Below are 18645 nucleotides of genomic sequence, written 5' to 3'. Positions count from 1 at the left end.
CTGATACAGGGACCATTTCTACATCAAAATCTAGATTCTCTGAGGCTGACTGCGTGGAGATTGAACACTTAGTCCTAGCCAGGAGAGGATTATCTGAGAGTGTCATCGACACTTTGATTTTTATCTCGTAAGCAGGTTACTCGGCATATCTACCATAAGGTATGGCAAACTTACCTGCACTGGTGTGAGGAGCGTACTTTTTCTTGGAATAAGGTAAAAGTTGCCTGAATGTGTTTAGACCTGTGACTTCGCCTTAGAGTCTAAATCTTGTTCTTCATGTTTTGCAGCAGGCTCCGTTTGAGCCCATGCATGCTGTTGACATTAAACTGTTATTTTGGAAAGTTTTGTTTCTGTTAGCCATTGCCTCGGCTCGCAGAGTCTCTGTGATCTTGGCTTTACAGTGTGACCCACCTTACCCTGTTTTTCATGCAGATAAAGCGGTTTTACGTACTAGATTTGGTTTCCTTCCTAAGGTGGTGTCAGATCGTAGCATAAATCAGGAGATTGTTGTCCCTTCCTTGTGTCCCAATCCTTCTTCAGCAAAGGAACATTTGCTTCACAATTTGGATGTGGTTCGTGCTTTGAAGTTTTACCTTCAGGCTACTAAGGAATTCAGACAATCTTCATCTTTGTCATTTATGCGAGTCGACGTGGGGTGCAGAAGCAGCTTTCGGGGGAGAGGTTTACCAGGCTGTGGTGCCTTCAGATTAGGGTCTGCCTCCTTCTTTATTCCCTCCTGTTATTCCTTCAGTGTCCTCTGGAGCTTGGGTATTGTTTTCCCAACAGTAATGAATATCGTCGTGGACTCTCCCTGCCTTTTGAAAAGAAAACAAAATTTATGCTTACCAGATAAATTCCTTTCTTTCCTGGCAGGGAGAGTCCACGACCCCGCCCGTTAGAATTTTTTAGGCGGCTCCCTTTTTGTTATTTTTCTGGCACCTTTATACCCTGATGTTTTCTCTACTTTTCCTTGTTCCCTTGGCCGAATGACTGTGGTGTCTTTGCCTCCTCCTCGTGACCAGGTGTTGTTTTTCCCAACAGTAAGGAATATTGTTGTTGGACTCTCCCTGCCAGGAAAGAAAGGAATTTACCTGGTAAGCATAAATTTTGTTATTTTTCTTTCATACAGGTGGCAAGAACCCACAAGTTTATTACTGATGGAATATAGATTCCTACCAGGAGGGGCAACGTTTCCAAAAACTCAAATTCCTATAAATACACCTCCCACCTCACTCATACTTCAGTTTTAAAAACTCTGCCTCCTTATGAGGTGGTAGAAATAGACAAATATATTTATATAATATTTTTTTTTTATTATATATTTTTTTTAAATGCTGAAAAATGAATATGTATCTTTAATACCTTCTCGTGTTATACTGTGTTACTAGCATATGTAGGGTTAAGGGGGGCAGAAGCCTTGGTTTTAAGGTCCTTCTCTATTGCTCATAGCATAAGGAGTGACTTTGCCCAGGGTGGCACCACAGCTTTGATACAGTAATATTATCAAATGCTGCCATACTGGGAGTTCTCATGACTGGTCATGAACCATGTTGTTTTGTGTAGAATAGGAATGACTAAATATCTCTGGTATCCAGTAAAAATCGTCAGATTACTAAATATCAGTAGCTGATATTCTCATATATTTGCCATTGCACAGGTTCAGTGGAATTCAACCTATTGCACTTATTTCCTCCAGATGCTGTTACCTTGGCTTATGCAGAAGAATCACCTCTGTGGAGACCAATTAGGGACAGTCGTGTCACTGGATAGGGTATGTGATGTATGCAATCTGCACTTCACATTAGAGGAAAAATAATGTATGTTGCAAAGTGCAGTTTCCACTGTGCGCTCATTATTGGAAGTATAAAGATTATTTATTATAGGTTTGCACAATTTTTTTATTTTTACTCCAATTTTGTAAAACAGATTTCAACATTAGTTATAGCGACCTTTAGACATCATTTGCTTGACTCTTGATATGGATAATGCCCCCTTGTAATTTAGGTGTGGCTCTAGTTTCAATACGACCCTTTTTGCTCCTTTCTGGTTTAAAACAGTTTAGTGTCTTTTTGGGGGAGCCTAGGCTGGATCTTGTATGCATCAGCTATGTTGTAGCTGCCTAAGGGGTTGTTGGCACTATAAGGATTAAAGGAACAGTCTACTTTAAATGTTTTTTTGTTTAATAAGATAAATATTCCCTTTTTATAACCCATTCCCCAGTTTTGCATAACCAACATGGTTATATTAATATACCTTTTATCCCTGTGATTACCTTGTACCTAAACCTCTGCAGACTGCCCTCTTATTTCAGTTCTTCTGGCAGACTTGCATGTTAGCCAATCAGTGCTGACTCCTAGGTTGCTCCACAGGAGTGAGCACAATGTTATCTGTATGGCATACACAAACTAGCACTGTCTAGCTGTTAAAAACTGTTAATGTATCGAAATAAGAGGTGGACTTCAAGGTCTTAGAAATTAGCATATGAGCCTACCTAGGTTTAGTGTTCAACAAAGAATACCAAGAGAGCAAAACAAATTTGATGCTAAAAGTAAATTGGAAAGTTGTTTAAAAATTGCATGCCCTATCTGAATTATGAAAGTTTAATTTTGCTTGACTGTCCCTTTTTAAATATGAGATTTCTTGCTTATGAAAACGACACCTCCACCTCTTGGTACTCTGCTCATTCAGTCCCTTTTGAATGTGGATAGAGGTGTATTTAGGTAAAATATCCTGTGCTTAACATACTTATAAAACCAGTTAGATTGTAGAGATTAAAAGTTGATGTGGATAATATCAGTAGGTTATTAAGAAGAAATAAAAAAAGGCATTTAGCTAATTTTCCTTGTCTTCTGCGGTGACCAGTAGATGTCCTCATGATTCCATTTAAACACAACAAACAGAACGTCGCTGCTGCCGAGGTGAACACAACCACAATATGCAAACTGCCAATAGCAACTTTTAGTTTGGCAGAGGAGGGGGGTTCTGTTTCTGTGCTGCAGTTTTATACACGTACAACCTAATGATTGTGATTTATACACTCTCACTACAGCTGTGTGACTAGTGGGTCCTGCCACATATCTGTTTTCGATACACTTTCCTACTCCTCTTATGGAATCTCCAAAGGATAGTGTTTCTCAACTACAGTCCTCAGTTTCCTCATACACGTGGGTTCGATTTTCCCTGTGTGAGCAGAAGATAGGAATAATTTCCATCTGATTTCTTTAGGGGACTTGGTGATTTTTTTTTAAATTTATTTATTTTAAATTGCTCTACCGCAATGATGAAATAAACATTTTTGGTCCCATGTCCCTTTAAATTTATAATAATTCTCTTTCATTCCAAAGAGCTCACTTTACTGTTATCAGCAATACATTTAGGTGCATCACATTTAATTCACAGGCGCATATTTATCAAAGTGCGAGCGGACATGATACAATATAGCGTATCATGTCCGCCGCACATCGATAAATGCAGACAGCATACGCTGTCAGCATTTATCATTGCACAAGCAATTCACCAGAACTGCTTGTGCAATACCGCCCCCTGCAAATCAGCCGCTAGCAGGGGGTGTCAATCAACCTGATCATATTCAATCGGGTTGATTTCTGCCCGCCGCCTCAGTGCAGGCAGACAAGTTATGGAGCAGCGGTCTTTAGAAACAAGGGGCATTACGCTCCATTCGGAGCTTGATAATTCGGCCCTACAATGTTCACTTGTTAGTAGGATGAAGAACATGTGGAAGTAGAGGGCCTACTCAACACAGGGACCTGGTGCAGAATTGTTGTTGGGGCTCCCCTAAAGTAACTCGCTGGCAAGCTATAGTAATAATGTACATGCCGCTCTATAGTTCAATATAGATAAGACCGGACCTACAGTAATAAAAGGTTTCCCTCTGCATTAGAATTGTACACATGCTGCACTTGCACAAATATATAGACTGACTGCAACTCCTGCATTAATGGTAGTTCTGCCCCTGGCTCATAAACAAAATAAACATTCATGTTGTGCATCATTTATAAAATGTAATTATTGTATTTTTTATTGCTCTAGTATTTATTTTATACCTTTAATTCACTGGTTTTCAAACCCGTCCTCAGGCCTCCATAACAGGCCCGAGTTTAAGGCTATCTGAACTAGCGCACAGGTGAAATAATCAGCTGATTAGTAAACACGGTTATTTAATCTGCTCACCCAAGGTAATCCTGAAAATCTGGCCTGTTAGGGCTGTTTGAGGACAGGTTTGAAAACCAATGGTCTAATTGCATCAGCCCTTCGTCATGATCAGTTTGTCACACATTAATCACCTTAGCGCTTGAGAACAAAGAGAGCCACAACTTCTAATATATACTTCCTTGCTCCCATTTATTTCAAGTCTTCAGGGGATGCAGTTTCCAGACCTGGAACACTATTTCCTGTCACATCTAAACCATATTAGCACCACACTTCTGCTGCAGCAGTGTATTTGCTCATCCTTAATTGCAATTGCATCCAAGTTTCATTCTTCTGCTTTATATGCATAAAAGTGCCGTTTTCCTCTCCTGCACCCTGGGGCTTTGTGCCCTAAATGCATAATTAATAGTTTGCTCTGCTAATTGAGTCAGATATGTGAGACCATGAAACTGGGTTGCCCCCAATTTAAACTTATCCTTGATGAACTGTTTGATCCATGGTGTAAGAGTCACCTATGAGGTGTTCTTTTGGTCTCATTTTTTTACCCAAAGGTATTTCATGTACGTAGACAAATAACCAATTAAAGAAACACATTATTCTCCAGTAATTGCAGCAGTATCAGCTCAGTGAGGAACAAACACTCCTTGCGGAAACAAGATTTTGTGTAAGAACCAGTAAGAAATGGGTTTCAGACAAGTCAAAATCTAACAAAACTACTTCATATCTTTATGTCTCTCTCTTGGGTAAAGATCTGCTTTGACTACTTATAAACATATTTCTTTCTCTCTGGCAATCAGATTGCAAGCTCCAAAGGATCTAAAGCTGTCTAACACGTGCAAGATGATCTAAAGCTGTCTAACTCGGGCGAGATGATCTAAAGCTGTCTAACTCGGGCGAGATGATCTAAAGCTGTCTAACTCGGGCGAGATGATCTAAAGCTGTCTAACTCGGGCGAGATGATCTAAAGCTGTCTAACTCGGGCGAGATGATCTAAAGCTGGAAACTCGGGCAAGATGATCTAAAGCTGTCCAACTCGGGCGAGATGATCTAAAGCTGTCCAACTCGGGCGAGATGATCTAAAGCTGTCCAACTCGGGCGAGATGATCTAAAGCTGGAAACTCGGGCAAGATGATCTAAAGCTGTCTAACTCGGGCGAGATGATCTAAAGCTGTCTAACTCGGGCGAGTTGATCTAAAGCTGTCTAACTCGGGCGAGATGATCTAAAGCTGTCTAACTCGGGCGAGATGATCTAAAGCTGTCTAACTCGGGCGAGATGATCTAAAGCTGGAAACTCGGGCAAGATGATCTAAAGCTGTCCAACTCAGGCAAGATGATCTATAGCTGTCCAACTCGGGCGAGATGATCTATAGCTGTCCAACTCGGGCGAGATGATCTAAAGCTGTCCAACTCGGGCGAGATGATCTAAAGCTGTCCAACTCGGGCGAGATGATCTAAAGCTGTCCAACTCGGGCGAGATAATCTAAAGCTGTCTAACTCGGGCAAGGATGATCTAAAGCTGGAAACTCGGGCAAGATGATCTAAAGCTGTCCAACTCGGGCGAGGTGATCTATAGCTGTCCAACTCGGGCGAGATGATCTAAAGCTGTCTAACTCTGGCGAGATGATCTAAAGCTGTCTAACTCTGGCGAGATGATCTAAAGCTGTCTAACTGGCGAGATGATCTAAAGCTGTCTAACTCGGGCGAGATGATCTAAAGCTGTCCAACTCGGGCGAGATGATCTATAGCTGTCCAACTCGGGCGAGATGATCTAAAGCTGTCTAACTCTGGCGAGATGATCTAAAGCTGTCCAATTCGGGCGAGATGATCTAAAGCTGTCCAACTCGGGCGAGATGATCTATAGCTGTCCAACTCGGGCGAGATGATCTAAAGCTGTCTAACTCTGGCGAGATGATCTAAAGCTGTCTAACTCTGGCGAGATGATCTAAAGCTGTCCAATTCGGGCGAGATGATCTAAAGCTGTCCAACTCGGGCGAGATGATCTATAGCTGTCCAACTCGGGCGAGATGATCTAAAGCTGTCTAACTCTGGTGAGATGATGTAAAGCTGTCTAACTCGGGCGAGATGATCTAAAGCTGTCTAACTCGGGCGAGATGATCTAAAGCTGTCTAACGCGGGCGAGATGATCTAAAGCTGTCTAACTCGGGCGAGATGATCTAAAGCTGGAAACTCGGGCAAGATGATCTAAAGCTGTCCAACTCGGGCAAGATAATCTAAAGCTGTCTAACTCGGGCGAGGATGATCTAAAGCTGTCCAACTCGGGCGAGATAATCTAAAGCTGTCTAACTCGGGCGAGGATGATCTAAAGCTGTCCAACTCGGGCGAGATAATCTAAAGCTGTCTAACTCGGGCGAGGATGATCTAAAATGATCTGTCAGTCCATGATGAGATGATCTAAAGGCAATTTTTACTCTGTTAGCTGTGTATCTCGCAGAGAGGCGGCACCTGCTTTTCTGTATACAATTATCAATATACGTACATACAGAATAGTGCTCAATACAATACGCTTTTCAAAAGCATATCGAATTTATGCATTAGAAATTGTAAACATATTTCCCATAAAAATGTGTATAAATACTACACAAACAAATAGGTTAAACACTGACTGCAAGATATAAATTTACATTATGCCATACAAATCATCTTTCAATTTATTGGCAAAATCATTTTCAATGTAAACAATAAAACTTGTATTTAAAGAACACCGTAATTTACAAAAACAGTTGAAATTATTACCTTATATTTCTATTGTAAAATGAGTCTTGCAGCATTAGCTAAACACCGTTCCTTGGGCGTGTACGAAGTCTTTTCACAATGTGTATCTGTATGATCTAGGCTTGTAGTTTGGTCTCGCTGAATGTACGTTAGCAAGTCATCGTGATATCTTGCGTCATACTGACAAATTGTCTATCATTTAGCCTATACTGTTATGTTCTATGAAAATATTATAAAAAAAGATACATAGATCTAATATGTGCCGCCATGCAGTGTTCCCTCTAAGGTGAATTTTGTGTGCGGCCCAGCAGTGAAATAGTTCATAAGAGAATTATACCTTGCAGTCTGCATTGTGCAGGGTTTGCTAATTGCAGGGTGTGGTCACCTAATTAACTGTTTCACTGCTGGGCCGCACACAAAACTGGGCTTAGAGGGAACACTGCCGCCATGGACACCGATTTAATATAAATTGGGTTCACTTTTTTATCAAGAATGAAATTCTAATTCACGTCAGTGATATAACTTTTAGAAATTATTGAGCAGTGTAATTGACCTTCACTAGATGGTGACTGTAGGTTTTATACATAGTAAGTGTAATATATTGTATATCACACACATACAGTACTGTTGGGTTGCTTGGTAAACTACCATCAAGGTGCTGATTATTCACTTATTATCACTCTGGTATGTACATAGTTTCATCACAAATCCCCTGTTATCCAGGTGGTAATTTATGGGACATAAACACCATGTAATTACAAGACTTTTGAGTTGTGTTACAATAAGTTAACTTACAGATCCAGGGTAAAGATTTTCAAACCTTGTTTTCTGCAACTGTTGGGTAAAATTGGCTTTAGATAATCCCACCAGGCAAATAAAAGTACCGAGGAGCTTTCTTTAATCATTTCACCAGCCCAGACCTTTAGATCATAGGGACGTAAGTCTTCCGTTTTCTATTCCCTTTTATTATGTGACAGCCATACGCCAACAAAAATATTGTGCACATTTTAATAATTTTTTAAACTTCATGCTCTATCTGAATGATCAAAGATTAATTTTGGCATTATACTAATTTCTATACTAGTTCTACAAAAAGTGTGTTAAAGGGTTAGTGTACACCAGAATTTGTATTGTTTAAAAACTCTGTAATTACCTTGTATCTAAGCCTCTGCAGACTGCCCCCTTATTTCAGACTTGCATCTTAGCCAATCAGTACTGACTCCTTGGTAACTCCACGGGTGTGTGCACAATATTATCTATATAGCACACATGAACTAACGCCCTCTAGTTATCAAAATGCATTCAGATAAGAGGCGGCCTTCAAAGGCTAAGAAATTAGCATATGATCTTACCTAGATTTCGCTTTCAACTAAGAATAACAAGAGAACAAAGCAAAATTGATAATAAAAGTAAATTGGAAAGTTGTTTAAAATTACACGTCCTATCTGAATCATGAAAGTTTATTTTTGACCAGACTGTCTCTTTAATAGTGAGGAATAAATAGTGACAAATATCCTATAAAAAAAAAACATAAGCCTTTTGGGAAATAATTTTAAAGAGACATTACAGTAATTTATTTTTATGTATCATCTCAAAGAGAGTGTTTCATGATGTTACAATGTTTTGTTTTGTTAAGGAAATGCTTACTTCTATCCTGAGAAACCAGTGTCAGGCGTCCTCGCCACCAATAAAGCTGTAAGAAATATCCTTATCTCAGCCTATGAGTATTAGTACACAGCTGATCCTTCATCATTTTAAATGTAAACAGATTTTTCTTTTTAAGTTTTAAGGCAAAAATAAAATAAAAAAAGTAATGTCTATAGGTTGGTCTTTTTACACGTATTAATTCAATTTTTTGAGTACAATGTCCCTTTTAAAGAGACACTGAACCCAAATTTTTTCTTTCATGATTCACATAGAGCATGCAATTTTAAGCAACTTTCTAATTTACTCCTATTATCAATTTTTCTTCATTCACTTTCTATCTTTATTTGAAAAAGAAGGCATCTAAGCGTCTTTTTTTTTGGTTCAGGACTCTGGACAGCACTTTTTATTGGTGGATGAATTTATCCACCAATCAGCAAGAATAACCCAGGTTATTCATCAAAAATGGGCCGGCATCTAAACTTACATTCTTGCATTTCAAATAAAGATACCAAGAGAATGAAGATAATTTGATAATAGGAGTAAATTAGAAAGTTGCTTAAAATTGGATGCCCTGTCTGAATCACAAAAGAAAATTTTTGGGTTTAGTGTCCCTTTAAATGTTGTCCTTTTAATGATATTGGCAAGAATAACCAGTGTGACATGCTCACAATTCAGTTTTTGTTAAATGAGTTGCAAGACAATCACCAAGAAATGACAAAACAAGTTGTTATTCACTGTTTCATTTTGCAGCCATGTACAGTTTACTAGCAAGGAAAACCTAAAGAGATACAGCACCGATTACACAGGTATTATTTCACACGCATCATGATCAAAAGCGAATGTAAGGTGAAGGTAACACAGATTATGTCACAGATTAGAGGTTGTGTATATATAGCAGACAGGAGGAGATTAGTAACACTACGCTACTTTAGGAGGTGTACATTCGACCTGTAGGTCTCCAGGCTGGCCTTGAGGACTCTATTGAATCTTTCTTCTTCGCCTCTCTGTTTTTGAGCTGGAGGGAGGAACTGTTCTGACTGAGGACGGTCTGAGACCCTGTAGTGCTGCAGTGTCCTGCCTTACCACCTCCCGACTGGCCGGCCTCAGGAATACTACCGCTGCCCAGGTAATGCATATGTGGTTGTGGTTTCTCCATCTTGTGCACAGCCTCTTGAATGTTGTCCAAGGCAAGTGGGAGCACACTCACAATTCCACCATAGTAGTTCTTAGCTTCAACGCAACTCAGGTGGTTCACAACGTCGTGAGGGTATCTATAAAATACAGGATTGTGTTAGATAATTCTACACTCTTTGTAAAGACCTGTTTGCACTTATTAGACCTGCAGCTGAGATTCCCAAAATAATGTGTTCTGCACTTAAAGGGACAGTCTAGTCCAAAATAAACTTTCATGATTCAGATAGGGCATGTCATTTTAAATAACTTTCCAATTTACTTGTATCACCAATTTTGCTTTGTTCTCTTGGTATTCTTAGTTGAGAGCTAACCCTAGAAGGTTTATATGCTAATTTCTTAGACCTTGAAGGCCGCCTCTTATCTGAAGTCATTTTGACAGTTTTTCACCACTAGAGTGTGTTAGTTCATGTGTGTCATATAGCTAACACTGTGCTCACGCAAGTGGAGTTACCTATGAGTCAGCACTGATTGGCTAAAATGCAAGTCAGTCAAAAGAACTGAGATAAGGGGCAGTCTGCAGAGGCTTAGATACAAGGTAACCACAGAGGTAAAAAGTATATTAATGTAACTGAGATAAGGAGCAGTCTGCAGAGGCTTAGATACAGGGTAATCACATAGGTAAAATGTATATTAATATAACTGAGATAAGGAGCAGTCTGCAGAGGCTTAGATACAAGGTAACCACAGAGGTAAAAAGTGTGTTACTATAACAGTGTTGGTTATGCAAAACTAGGGAATGGGTAATAAAGGGATTATCGATCTTTTGAAACAATAAAAACTCTTGTGTAGACTGTCCCTTTAATGAGACACAGTTTTAAAGGACCATTACGCTTGACATTTGACAGCCATTATTTATTTTGCAGCCTTTGCTGTAAAATACATCTGAAAATTGTGCTTGTTCCTCGTTCTCCCAGGGAGGCTTGGGCTAATACTTTTAGGCAATTTGTGTGGCCCTTACCTCCTCCCCCATAATGTTCCCAGCATTCACTTGCTATTGAAAGGTGAATTATTAGTTTTGCATCAACAATCATGATAGGAAAATCATTCTGTACAATAGCAGTGGGCATACTAAGTAGTTTAGGTGTAAATATTATTCTAAATACATCAATATATGTTTGTATTTAGTGATTAGATGGAGAATAGAAAGTGTCTGTTTCAATACCTGTTCAATAAATTATTACTAACTAACCTGAATCAGTGCTAAACCACCTTAAAGGGACATTAACACTAAATAAATGCTAGATAGAATTAATCATTCAAAGAAAAGATTAGTCTAAGAATAACATGCAGATGTATTTTTTAAAGTTTCATTAGTTTTTTTAAATATTGACAAAATAAGTGTAAAGTTTTAGTGTCTATAAAACAATGGTAGCTACCATGTTGTAACTTAGGTTACCTTCTCTGCTGTGGCCAATTAGGAACAGTTATAAATAGGCCACTAGAGTGTTCAGCCAATGGCTGTGTGGACTATAACAGGCCCATTTATCAAAGGGCTTGCGGACCTGATCCGACACTGCGGATCAGGTCCGCAAGACCTCGCTAAATGCGGAGAGCAATACGCTCTCCGCATTTAACATTGCACCAGCAGCTCACAAGAGCTGCTGGTGCAACGCCGCCCCCTGCTGACTCGCGGCCAATCGGCCGCCAGCAGGGAGCTGTCAATCAACCCGATCGTATTCGATCGGGTTGATGTCCGGCGATTCCTGTCCGCCTGTTCAGAGCAGGCGGACAGGGTTATGGAGCAGCGGTCTTTAGACCGCTGCTTCATAAGTTGTGTTTCTGGCGAGTCTGAAGACTCGCCAGAAACACGGCCCTTCAAGCTCCGTACGGAGCTTGATAAATGGGCCTGTATCAGTGTTCTGCACTTCCATTTCTAACAGGAAAAGCTTAACATTTCAGAATGGAATTACAGGAAAAAGGGTACAAAATAAATAATGAAGTTTTGTTCTATATACAATTTATCATTTTATCGTACTATCCCTTTAAAGTGATGGTAAAATTTCTATATATAAGATTTAATAATTGCATACTAATTGTTATTAGGAGGATATTCGCAATGTATTTTTTTTATCTTATCTTTTCTAAATATCATTAACTTTTTCTACTTGTCAATCAAGGTCACATCGCCCTTACTGGTTTTCCTGGATTCAACTTAGTGATATTTATACAGGGATGTACCGCTCTAACGTCACAAATAGGGTATATTGTGTTCTTATGACTGACTGTTCTGTTTTACCTTGCACTAGGTGCGCGCTCCTGTGTCCTTATTTGTATGTGCATGCTCAAATTTGACAGCAATGCAATACAAGTAAACCGTGAATCACAAGATTCACCGTTTACTTGTTCTTATGACCACAATGCTACAGCGAGCTCTCGTCTCCTCTGATTATAACAAGCATTTGTTGTTGTAAGTATATTTATAAAATAAAGATGGACAACTAAATATATTTTCATTCAGAATGAGTGTCACACCTAAAAGGAAAAAAACTATGATCTTTTTATATAGGATTATATCTTTATGTATACTGTGATTTGGAGCTTGTAACCCATGAATTGAAGCCTGGCACATTCATGTAAACAGTGATTTGTAGCTTGTAAACAGTGAATTAAAGCCCGGCACATTTATGTTAACAGTAAATCAAAGCTTAAATTCAGTGTTACCAAGCTCAGATTCATTGTTTACATGAATGTGCTGGGTGGTAGGGTGTATTCCTGCTTGGAGGCAGATTCATCACGGGTGATTTTTGTATTATTGAAAGGTAGTTCTACATATTATTATGCATGTAGGAAGCATTTAAAGCCACGCACTACAGGAAAAAAATGAATGCCCCTTTAACTCATATGCATGGGTTAATAAACAAGCAACAGTGCAACAATAAAATGCTCTAACACGTTACAACATCTTATGTCCCTTTAATATTTCTGATCTTGAAAACTGAGACTTACTTGGCTCTCAACAAGGACAAATCATTTGTTGGGCTCAGAAGGTTCATAGCCGTCTCTAAAAATCCGCCAGCCGATACCGTCTCTGTCTGCATCCCGTCCAACTTTACACAAAAATCCGTCAGATCCCCACAGAGCTCCAGGAACATGGAAATGATCCGCTGATCTGTGCTGTTGTTACAGTAATTGTCCATATAGCTGCGGACCTGAAGGGCAGCGAGAGCAGCAGGTTATTAGGATTTGTAAGCGCACCTCCCTTAATAGCATTGTATTGTTCCTTTCATAAACACATTAACACAACGTAAGACAATAACTCATATTTATACTTATTAAATATCTATTTGCATAATTCAAATTAATGTTTTTGTACAAATCATTTCTAAGGAATGTTACTGGCTTTGTGTATCTTTGTCCTTTTGTGTTTAGTAAAAAAGTAAATTTAAATTAACACTAAAGTCAAAATGAAGCTTTACTTACTCTACTGAGCATGTGCAAGGGTGCACAGCATATACGTGTATGCTTTTTATGATTGGCTGATGGCTGTCACATGATACTTGAGGAGTGAAATTGGGATTACGGTTGAAATCTGTCAAAGAAATCTACTATTGCATTGTCTTGTTATTATCTACGTGTAGATTATGTATTAAAGGGACACTAAAGTCAAATTTAACTTTTATGAATCAGATAGAGCAGCAGTTTTAAGACACTTTACAATTTACTTCCGTTATCAGATTTTGCACAGTATTTTTATATGCACACTTTCTGGGGAATAAGATCCTACTGAGCATGTGCACAAGTTCACAGGGTATACGTATACTAGTCTATGATTGGCTGATGTCTGTCACATGATACAGGGGGCCGGAAAATTGGAGGAAAAAAAATTCTTCAGAATTTTTTTTACTGCTTATGTAAAATTCAGAGTAGGTGTTAAATCATTGTCTTTTTACTATGCACTTGTTAATTTATGCAATTCTACTGCATTGAGTGGTCCTTTAAGATACATTTAAAGAATATTTAAAAAATCTCTTAAAATTGCATACTCTATCTGATCCATGAATGCTCGGTTCTGAGACCTGTGAGCTGCATGACCCAATACATCATTTTCGTTACTTATTGCTACATACTAGAGAAGCATCCTGCAACCGGTCCTACATATATAAGCTTGTAAGACGTACATGTAACATTTAAATATTCATTATTTGTTAGGAGTCCAAAATGTCCGCCACGCTCCGCCCACCTATTGCATGTATGTTTTGCTATGTTACTTTTCTCCAATCACGATTGACTCTTAAATAAGTTTTCCTACTCACGCACACACTGATTTTTGCATGTGCAATCGGAAATAGCTAACTGAAAAAATTAAACGTGCACTGCTAAACTGTCATGCAAGAAAACCGCTAACTAGACAACAAGAAAGCTGTGGGTGGAGCTTGGCGGCCATTTTTGGCTGCTAACAAACTGTGATTATTTAAAAGTTTCATGCACTTTTTACAAGTTTATAGATGTGGGCCCTGCTGCAAGATGCTTGTCTGGTTTGTAACAGTAAGTAATAAAGAATAAGTATTCGGTCTAGACTGTCCCCTTAAAGGGACACTCAAGTCAAAATAAACTATAATGATTCAGATAGAGCAGCAGTTTTAAGACATTTTCCAATTTACTTCTAATTATCACATTTTGCACAATCTTTTTATATTTACACTTTCTGGGAAATAAGATCCTACTGAGCATGTGCACAAGCTCACAGGGTATACATATACTAGTCTGTGATTGGCTGACGGCTGTCACATGATGCATGGGGCCGGAAAATGGGAGAAAAAATATATTTGTCAGAGAAACCTCTACTGCTTATTTGAAATTCAGACTAGGGGTAGATTTATTAATGTTCGAGCGGACATGATTTGTGTAGCGAATCATGTCCGCTCGACCTCGCTAAATGCCGACAGCATATGCTGTCGGCATTTAACATTGTACAAGCATTTCTGGTGAAATGCTTGTGCAATGCCGCCCCCCTGCTCACTGGTGGCCAATTGGCCAATCAGACGCTACCAGGGGCTGTCAATCATCCTGATCGTAAGGATGTAAAGCAAAGTCCAGCACACGGGTAATATCATGCAAAGTCACAATGACCTGCTTCCAAGGTCAGGGTAATAATATCAAAAAACAGAGAGTAGTGACAGCATAGATATTTATTCATGAGACGGCAGGACAAACAGCAACGTTTCGAGACTTCTGTCTCTTTGTCAAGCTAATGTGCTTGACAAAGAGACAGAAGTCTTGAAACGTTGCTGTTTGTCCTGCCGTCTCATGAATAAATATCTATGCTGTCACTACTCTCTGTTTTTTGAAATCATCCTGATCGTATCAGGATGATTTCAGTCTGCCACTTAAAAGGTGGTGGAGAAGTTAAGGAGCAGCAATCTTACGACTGCTGCTTCTTAACTGCCATTTCTGTCGGACCAGAAATTATGGGGCATCGATGCAGCATCTGCTGCTTAATTATTAAAGTGCCATAAAACATGTTGAGATCTTTGCATATCCTAAAAGGGCTAATTAAAAAATAGTCTGCATAAAAAAATGTTTTCAAATTGCTGGCAAATATTTTAAAATAATTTTCAAAAATAAGCAAAATGACTTGCATAGCTGTGCTGTCTGGAGTAGACTGATCCACCCCCCTTATCAGTGTTTAGAATCAAAAACACATGCATTGTATTTCAACTGAGCAGCTTATTTGCTTCTAGGTATGCTCCAGCAGATAATGAGTGTTAAAGTCTTGCATTCTACCAAAGCAATTGTGGCTATAGATACCGCCATAAAAGGAATTGTGTGGGGGGAGTTAGAGCTGTACAATTCGGAAAAGAAAGGGTTAATGGGGGAGGCACTGCAGTATACATTTCCAGGTAAAGTAATTAAAGGGACACTAAACCCCAAAAATGTCTTTCATGATTCAGGTAGAGAATACAATTTTAAATAACTTTCCAAGTTACTTCTATTATCTAATTTGCTTCATTCTTTATATAATCTTTGCTGAAGAAATAGAAATGCACATGGGTTAGCCAATCACACGAGGCATCTATGTGCTTCTACCAATCAGCAGCTATTGAGCATATCTATATATGCTACTCAGCAAAGAATATCAAGAGAATGAAGCGAATTAGATAATAGAAGTAAATTAGAAAGTTGTTTAAAATTGCCCGCTCTCACTAAATCATGAAAGAAAAAAATGTGGGTTTCATGTCCCTTTAAAGTACATATTATATTTTGTCTCTATCCCAACTTGTTTTATGTCCCTTTATTATGCAATTCTATGCAGAGACGCCCAACTTTGTGTAAATTCTGCTGATTGCCTTATACGGATATACAGTACATATATTGTTAGAATTTGATGTTCTGAAGTTTATTTATTTCTTGATCCATAGCACAATTGTATGCAGAATAAGGGGAAGATGTATACAGTGCACCAGACATATGATCCTGGCACTTCTGTAATAATGAGATATCCCACTGCAGCACCACTATTCAGACATGATGCCCTGTAAGGTAATTCAATAGCTAACCATTTGATGGTTCATGTTAACAAATGCTATATCATGGTGCCACACTAACACTTCTTTTACTAAACATATTAGATGGTTATTGTATACCAGCTTGTTGATGCGGTGTAGTCATACTGATCCATCTCATTATTAAAATGTATATTCAGCCATTGTGCAGGTCTCACAGAGACAATGTGCAGTGATATTGTGTGGGTTTGTATGTCGCTGAAAAGCCATCATAATATTCGCTCTGGGAACATGAATCAGTCTGATAACGGAGGTGACGTGACTACATAGCACCAGAAAAGGTTTGTACATGATAAGCTTTGAAAGCTGCTGAGCTTTTTTGCTGTGTATCCCAGTTAATTGTGCTGTATACACATATGGTTAGCCATTTTCCTCACACTATAAAGGACCTTACAGTAGAATGGTAAAATCAACACATGCATAATAAAAATGCAATGCAATAACATTTAGGTCCTGATCAGCAAAAGCTCACAGAGAAAAAAGAGAAATCACACAAAGTCTTTGCTTTAGTTCTTTTTTTTTTAGGAGTTTATTATAAAGTAGGTGCCCTCTCCTTCAATATTTATTTATTTATTATTATTATTATTATTATTATTTTCCTGCCAATTTTCAAAGTTACAATTGCATGCTCTATCTGAATTATGAATATTTAAAGAGACATGAAACCCATTTTTTATTTTATAATTTAAAAACATACATTTTAAACATCTTTCCAATTTACTTCTATTTTCAATTTTGCTTCTCTCTTGGTATCCTTAATTGAAGGAGCAATGCACTACTGGGAGCTAGCTGTACACAGTAAACCAATGAAAAGAGGCTTAAATGCACAACCACCAATCAGCAGCTATATACCAGCTCTCGAGTCTACATAGCTATGCTCTTCAGCAGGAGAATTAAGCAAATTAGACAATGGAAGTAAAATGGAAAGTTGTTTAAAATGATAAGTTCTGTCTGAATCATGAAAGAAACACTTTGGGCTTCATGTCCCTTGAATGTTGACTTTGGTGTCCCTTTAAGCAAGCAGTTTAGTAAAATGTTAGTAGAATCTGTAGCACAGGATTTCCTGTTCCTATTAATGAGGCAGCACACAGTATATGAAGTGTCTGAGTACCTGTGCCAGGGTAAATACAGGCTTTATCCTGTCGTGGGCATTCTCACGTGTACGTTCCAGAGCTGTGATAAATGTGACTTGCTGCTGCTGGAATATTCGGTAACGCTGCTCCAGGTTCTTAATAATCTGTTTTACGTCATCCATGGTGCTTCCTAGGGTGCGAGAGATAGTAATGAAAAATACAGAAATGTAGTAAACTCAGTCCCTTGCTGGTTGTAAACACAAAAGACCCCTTACTTACCGTGTCGTTGCCTAGGCCAAACTAACGTTTATACATTGAGTTATTTACACAAATCATATGTTGTTGATGGATATGTGCATTCGTGGGCATCATTCTGTAGCGAATCAGGAAGAAGGCAGCCACAAGCCACATTCGGCTCTTTTCGAACCTGCAATTATTCTTGTGAAAGTGATCTGTACAATCCAGATCTCAGTGTATTGTGGCTTTGACGAGAGCTGAATGTAGCTTGCGGCCGCCTTCTTGCTGATTTGTTACGGAATGATGCGCATGAATACACATATCCAATAGCCACTAATAACCCATGAAATGTGCAAAGCTGCTCCGAAGAACTGTACTTAGATTAACACCCCCTGCTAGCCGCTGATTGGCCGCCGGGGAACAGTGGGCAGCATTGCACAAGCAATTCACTAGAAATGGTTGTGCAATGATAAATGCCGACAGCATATGCTGTTGACATTTGGCGAGGTCGAGCTCAACCATTGATAAATCTACCCCTATGTCGATAATTATTTCTATTATGATTACAGTTTTTAAGGTTCTCCATTTAGTAATGAAAAAAAGTAAATTTTGATCATTCTGAAACCTTCATTTTGACATCCCTGTCATTTTAAATACATAAAAAAATAAACAAAAAACCTTTCCCCTCATGGGGATTGCGTTATTAATAGTTATTATTATTTCCGGTGACCAGAAGGGACCCACGCTATTATAAACAAAAAAACCCTTAACGACCGGCGATGTATATGGTACCTTGCGGTCATTAAAAGGTTAAGAAAGAGGGGTGTCACAGGAACTTTAAGGGTTACACAGAACTTCATGGAAACACAAAATACAGAAAGTAAGAAGGTACAAAACTGAAAGTAATACGTGATCAGTTATACAAGATGGCTGCCTATTGTTTAAACACAGATTTATTTCCCTTAAAGGGACAGAAAAGTCAAAAATAAACTTTTTTGATTCAGATAGAGCTTGTAACTTTATACAATGTTCCAATTTACTTTACAACAATGTGTCCAGCTAGCTCCCAGTAGTGCATTGCTGCTCCT

The 18645-nt window shown here is 38.7% G+C and overlaps 1 protein-coding gene across 1 annotated transcript in view; it reads right to left on the bottom strand.

Moving 5' to 3' along the window:
• Positions 1–9274: 9274 nt before the first annotated feature.
• The window catches only part of SPACA9 (sperm acrosome associated 9), a 10881-nt gene continuing 1510 nt past the window's right edge, over positions 9275–18645 (bottom strand). Inside the window, exons 2-4 of the mRNA XM_053695496.1 lie at positions 17359–17510; positions 12691–12893; positions 9275–9821 (exon numbers count right to left, since the gene is read on the bottom strand). Of these exons, the coding sequence (XP_053551471.1) occupies positions 9479–9821; positions 12691–12893; positions 17359–17502 (690 nt within the window). The 5' untranslated portion in view covers positions 17503–17510 and the 3' untranslated portion in view covers positions 9275–9478. The remainder of the gene's footprint in view (positions 9822–12690; positions 12894–17358; positions 17511–18645) is intronic.

The sequence above is a fragment of the Bombina bombina genome, chromosome 12 (assembly GCF_027579735.1).
Source record: "Bombina bombina isolate aBomBom1 chromosome 12, aBomBom1.pri, whole genome shotgun sequence".
In the NCBI taxonomy this organism is placed as follows: Eukaryota; Metazoa; Chordata; class Amphibia; order Anura; family Bombinatoridae; genus Bombina; species Bombina bombina.
This window is presented reverse-complemented; position numbering and strand designations above follow the sequence as displayed.